Source organism: Tetranychus urticae, chromosome 2 (assembly GCF_039701765.1).
Source record: "Tetranychus urticae isolate SD_2017Ah chromosome 2, NJAU_TeUrti_SD_1.0, whole genome shotgun sequence".
Classification (NCBI taxonomy): Eukaryota; Metazoa; Arthropoda; class Arachnida; order Trombidiformes; family Tetranychidae; genus Tetranychus; species Tetranychus urticae.
Window position 1 is genome coordinate 28,255,470 of NC_142959.1, and position 6,670 is coordinate 28,262,139.

At 33.4% G+C, this 6,670-nt stretch overlaps 1 protein-coding gene across 1 annotated transcript; it reads right to left on the reverse strand.

Annotated features, from left to right (window-relative positions):
* Window positions 1-4,911: 4,911 nt before the first annotated feature.
* Window positions 4,912-6,414, reverse strand: LOC107360280 (transmembrane protein 135-like). The gene has a single exon (XM_015926906.3). It carries the CDS (start codon window positions 6,412-6,414, stop codon window positions 4,912-4,914), a length of 1,503 nt encoding a protein of 500 aa, XP_015782392.2.
* Between the last annotated feature and the right edge of the window lie 256 nt (window positions 6,415-6,670).

The window sequence follows — 6,670 nt, forward strand, 5'->3', positions numbered from 1 at the left end:
TATTGAATTGACCAGTAACAATAAAATAGGTGAACATGAAGCCAAGAGAAGCCAAGAAAAAGTCTGAGAAAATGATGACAAGAAGTACAGATTGATGGAAACGCTCGATTCATATCAAACCAGTAAATAATCTTGTTCATTAAACGCCTCAAGCAATGATCATATTGGAAATAAAGATTGAAAGTTGCAACGAAAATAGTAAAAATATGACAAAATTGATGACCATTATATGTCACTAAATTCAATTTTACCCTTTTCTGGAAACAAGTGATTCTTCAACTCTTTGATAAACATTTTTGTAAACCTTTCATGTGTGATGCTCTTGTTATTGTTAGTGTTTGTTGCCATTTACAGACAACTTGACCAGCCGATATTGTGAAAGGTTGAAAAATCAAGTTTCAACTTATCTGGACAAGAAAGGAATAAAAATAACCATCAATTGGAACAAAGTTTTTTACTAAAAAAAGATAACTTTCTCAAGTAAATGGTTAACCAGAACTCAGTCTTGTATGAAAGATGAAGACTCGCAATGGAAATCGTTTCAAAGCCTTTTGGTCATCATTTGGCATTCAGATTTGTTGAGCAGTTCAATTGAACAAGTTTTTTATTATCATCATTTGCTTGGTTCCAAGAGACTCGAAAACTATGCAAAAATGGAAAGAAGCATTTTCTTCGTTTTATCTTCTTTTCATGCCTTTTTCGTCGGCTAATATCTATACAAGATAAGAACAAGCTGAGAAGAATTTTTAAGAAAAAAGAAAATCTTCTTTACATGATAAATAAATGGCTTGAACAGTTGATGTTTTTGTTGAAGCTATTTGCTCTCATCCAGGTTATGTTGGCTGACTTCAATCAAAGTTCAATGGTTCATCGAATTGCTTGGATTGATTGGAGAATCAGAATTTTCATTCCCTTTTCCTTTCACCAACATTCAAGTTATCATTTCCATTATTATCATGGCAAAGTTCACTTCATTAGCTTCATTTGTTTGATACATTTGACACTATTACAGCTAATCATGATGAGCTTTCAAGTAACCAAACAAATGTGATAATCAAAAGGCTGAGTAAATCATTTTCTTGAACAACATTCAGATCGATTCAAATAGGACAACATTTAGGACTTACGAAGTAAAAGTTTCCTTTTTTGGCTCAGCAAAAGAAAAGCTAAATTTTACTCAGAAATTCATTTCATCATGAAAAGTAATAACAATCAAAATAAAATGTTTCCTCGTGAATAAAAGAAATTAAAAAACATTTTCTCTTTCGTTACAATTCGCTTTACCATTAATGAGTTAATCTTTTCATTGGTTAACCAAAATATTTATTTTCACGTTCGCTACCGTTTCTCCTCTTCATTTTACTTGGCTTTGTACTTTTTTTGCTCAACCTTTGAAGCAAACTGCAAAAAATGGAGTAAAGATTAATAGCCTCAACATGCAATAATAATAAAATAAATTTTTTTTATTGAATCGATTAATCGATCAAAGTGTATCAGAAAAAAAAGAGTGGAGCAAGTTGAGAGAAAGTTGTTGAACAGTTTCAAAAGGATGATGAAGATGAAATTGGGAGGGAAAGGGATGCGAAGGAAGAGAGGGAAAGAGAGGAAAAGTGAAACTAATCGCAACTTTTTTTCGCCTCTTTTTCGTTCATCATGATAAAAATCTGTAAACAATTTACAGTGAACTATCAAAAGTGACTTTCTATGTTATCATCATTGTTATTTTACCAATAGCTTGTGACTCTTTTACAACATTGATGATATCACACCTATCAAATGTCAATTAAAGGAAGGGAGAGAAAAACAAAATCAATCAGAAAATAGCTTTACTCTAAAAACTTTGCTCCATTGTTTTCAGTTATTTTCAGGGAAAAACTGATCCGAATGTGTAACTTGTCAGGTCTCGTTTAGATTGATGGATTGACTTTTGTTTTGATGCATCAAAATTTGTCTCAATAAATATCGTTCAATGAAAATTAAGACTCAAAAATATGAATGTAAAAAAACTTTAATAATTTTTAAAAAATCCTTTGAACATTTATTTCCCATGGCATCACAGTCTAGACTTAATACACAACTTTTTTCGCCATTTTAAGCCGTTTTAAATCTATTTTTACAAAAACGTGAAAAAAATGCCGTTCGAGTGAAGCAGCTTTTAGAGGCACAGATACAAAGCCATCTCAAGATTGTGACTTTTTTCCCTCCGTGGTTGATAGCGGCCGCTACATCATCCCGAAGAGCACTCAGAGCTTGGTGGAAACTATCATATGAGTAAGATATAATAAAAAGAAAGAAATGCCTCTTTGAATCTCTTCTCTTCTGGTTCATTTTCCTCTGTTTTCTGTCGGACAATCCTCCTTGACACACTGCACAGTGGGTCTAGTGTGATGCCCACAAGCTGCTTTTAACTAATCCTGGAGTTTCTTGTTTTTGACTTTTTATTATTTCAATTGTTGATCTTTGAAAGATCAATCAAACCTAGAAGAATATCCAACTTGATCTTTTACTTGACCTATTCCATCCTGACAGTCAGAAAGATGGACTCAGATGAAATTTGAACACAAGCTAGAAGTTTGACTTGATACTCTTTGGCCTTTTTATTTGGCTGCAACCTTATAGTCTGATTGTGATTTATAGCTTGAATTTTCAAGCAAAATCTTGCAAAGTGAAAGCCAAGAGAGTTGAAGTATAAAGAAGACTGAAACAAAAAAGCTAAAAAAACTCAATTTCTAATGAAAATTGATTAGCTTACTAGAGAAATAAAAGTCGTAATCAAAGCTAAAGATGAAGATAAAAATGAAGATAAACAGCAGTCAGGGATTGCATAGGAATCAAGAACAAACTGACAATAATATAAAAAAGAGTAAACTGAAAATTGTAGTTTATCATCAGAAATGAATGCAATTTTTCTTTACTGGCTTCATCGATTAATCTAGTTTGATCGGTGGAAAAAAGTTTCAAGTAAACTGAATACGACAAGAATGGTGTAACAAAAGAGTAAAAATTTTCGTTTCTATTATTGTTATCTGTTTATTATTTTGAATCTTTTTTTCATTTCACTTGTCAGTCCAATGATAAAAATTCAATTTGTAATTGTTAACTTGTTGACTTGACAATAAACAAAAGTGACTTTTCCTTTCAATTGTATATGAAGACAATGGAGACACTTTATTATTATTTATTTTCACTCATAAATTATCTCAATGTTGGAATTCATCTTGAAACTTCTCATCACAATTGCCAAATTTTGCACCAGTTTAACAGCATCATTTTTCATCATCAACAGATCAACAATCTTAATCAAATTATTTTCTTGTCTTGACTTTTCTTATTCAATTTCAGCCATTTGTTTTCATTCCACAGATTTCAGATTTTCTGTTGTTCTCATTCAGCATTTCAACAATCAACTTCAAGACACATTGAAAAGAAGTTGAAAAAATCTGACGATTAATCTCTTTAATCCATTGTCGAGTGAATTTCAAATGAATAAAGAAAATGAAATTATCGACTTAAGAAAGTTTAACTTTTTTCAAAACAAAATCAAAACTTGCTGTTGAAGTAAAGTACAATTGAAATGATCAATTGATTAACTCAGCTTGACTGCAACTTAGCTTTGGATTCGGTGAAACATTACATGTCGTGAGTTTGTTCAATTTTATGAATCAATCAAGTGTGTTTGCTTATTTACTCAATTAAAGGTAAACGACAAAAGTTTGTTATCAACTTTAATTGCCTTAAGTTGAGGAAGAAAAACTTTTCAGTCTTTCATCAACCAATTTCAATCACTTTTTCACTCGCCAATAGTATCGATGAAATGCAAAGTTTAATATTTTCTTTTCTTTCTTTCTCTTTCTGCTTTATTCGCATTTGGTGAAGGCTCGATATCGACTGTTATTAAAATGCAATTCAATTGAACGTCTCACTGAACATTCAGTGGATGTCATTTATAGCTGATTGAGGGTTTTAGATCATCAAGAGTCAAAGTATTTTAATCGTTTCGAAGGATTGTCTGGACATTTTGATTGGAGAAAATTTTAAAAGAAAAAAGGTGAATTCAGATGTTTATGATGACGTGAGCCAACTTTAATTGAGAAGAAAAATTTTGTTCCAAAATTTTCTAGAGTAAAAATGATGGCCACTTTTATCACTGACTTCAGGGATTCTGAGAGATTGGCTCATTTAATGTGTAGTCTTTTGTGAAACAGGCAACTAATCAACTCAACTTAATTAACACTTTAACGGTTCACAATTTATCACTTGAAGAGAGAAAAATTTTTAGCAAAACTTTTCCTTTTGTTTCGCCATTTGATATGAAGAAACGTTTTTCTCCCTCAAATTAGCCAAATTACTTTTTCTCTTATCAATCATTTTTACCTTTACAACTTGCATTAATTGCTTATTATCAATTACAATAGTGTCCAGGTCAAACTAATAAAGTGAGAGTGAAATTGGGAGGAAAAAGTTTTGGTCAAGTTGTTATAAAATATGTGTATTTATATTGCTTATGATTAAAATTATTTTTTACTTTTATTTCTCAACTGACCAATTTGACAATTGAAGCTTTAGCATCTCTCTTTTCAGGATCGCCTTTTGCAATGATGGATCAGGAAGATTGAAAGATTTTTAGTGTTTTTCGTACTGACATTATCATGTGTCTGTTAGTTCATTGCTTATTAGGAAATGAAAATTGAAAATCTTTGTTCACTTTGTGTAATTCATTTTATTGGTAATATTAAACTTTGAATAGACGTAGAGTTAGAGGACTGAATTTGATTTATTTCGGGATTTACTCAGTAACCAGAAGTGATGATGACAATGGTATAAGGCTGACTAGTTAAGCCGTCCGGGTGAAGGTTTAATAGGTAGATCATGAGATCGTTGTGTAAAATGATGTGATTGAAGATGGAAGCATCAAAGCATCCAGACGAAGACACTTTCAATAAACTTGTTGCTACACCATTCAGGGACCAAATCAGGGAAGAAGTCTTCATATCCAATGTGAGCATCGGTACCAAAAAGTTTCAATAGACCTCGATTGACTTGATGAAGTTTATGATGAGTGACTGTGTCAATGAATTGAATGTAAGAGGGTCGAAGGCAACTCGGTTCAAGTACGAGGGTAACAAAGATGATGTTGACCGAGACTGCATAGAGGAATGGTATTAAAGTATCATATGAAGGCACATAAGGCATGGAGCAGACCTGCTGTAAAGCCCATTCTAAACACTTCCAAGTCATGTTGATGGCAATCATTGAGCTTGGATAGTATGCCATTGCAGGACCAGACAGAGCTCCAGCTACAGCCGAATGCCAGGGTTCATTTGTGCCGGTGAACCAACGAAGAGAGCACCGAGAAGAACGATATATTCCAGTGAAGAGAGATGCAAACAGGCAAAGCTCGAGTTTCTTACGGTTTGTTAAAGCTCTTAGGATTAGACTTGGATCATTACGAATGGAGGATATTTTAAGGCCAGTAACTAACGCTGCTTGGCCAAACCAAAGACTCAAAAAACTAGAAGCAAAACCTTTGAGGCTGTAAAATAGACAAGAGGAAGAGTGACCACAGGTTGCATGTTTACCTGACATGATCCAAGTAGACAGTCTTTTCATTAAAACTAATGGAGAGAGACTATTTTGTGGACCAACTTCGTGTTTGACCAGCGAACTATTTGATCCATTTATGTTGTTTCTTGCAACACTTCCAATCGATGGTTTAACTCGGTTGTTATTATCAATGAAATCGTTATTATTTTCACTGTTCTTTGCCTCAACTGACTCAATAGCAGAGGTTGACTTTGATGATTTAAACTCAGTTTTACCGAGTATCAACTTCAAAGCCATACCAATTGGATCTCGACGCAGACCATAGCGTGAAGCAATGTACAAAAGCATAGAGATTGAAGCTGTAAATAGAATCACTTCACCTTTTGGCAAAGGTCTAACATAAGAGTGACGAAGAGCAACTCGATAAATACACTCAGAGGCAATGTTGGCACAATAAAAGGCTAATGCTTTACGTCGACCAGGATGTTCAATATAGATGGCCAAGTAGCTTCCAAAGAAGGCTGGAATAGCGGCAAAAAGAGAAAAGTAAAATTTACCGGAAACTTTACGTAAAACACAGACAAGGGTAAACATGGCGAGACAATTGAAGCCCAGAAAAGCCGAAGATCGTGTAATGCTTGTCAAAGTAGAAGTCAACATTTTAAAATTATATCGACGTTGAAAAGCAAAGTTAGCAAAATATAAAGCGGAATACATTCCAAGAGCTTTTTCGGTAACATCAAGGGTAAGATCAACAGCTGAAGCTGAACACGAAGGCTCCCAGGCATGGCCAATCTCGTAGCAATTGTATGGAAATGACCATTGGGTCATCAATAATTTATCAACCAATTTACTCCAAACGGAAGGCATAATTGATTAAAGTTGAAATTAGGACCAAACGAGATCAGCAAAGAGCCAAAAAACAGTCGAAAAGGAAAGGAAAGAAGTTAAACTCAAAAAAAACTTCACCAGCCATGATGATAGTCCAAGTTGAAAGCAATCAATATTAAGATTTGGTGATATTTCGCAGACACAATAGATGAAATACAAGTTTGATTAGTGATGAAGTGAACTCAAGAATGATTAATAAACTTGAACATGATCAAAGGTTGATTGGTTGACTGTA

What these genes read in the sequence shown, in the direction of transcription:
- LOC107360280 (XM_015926906.3), bottom strand. Translation starts at nt 6,414, where the DNA reads ATGCCTTCCGTTTGGAGTAAATTGGTTGATAAATTATTGATGACCCAA.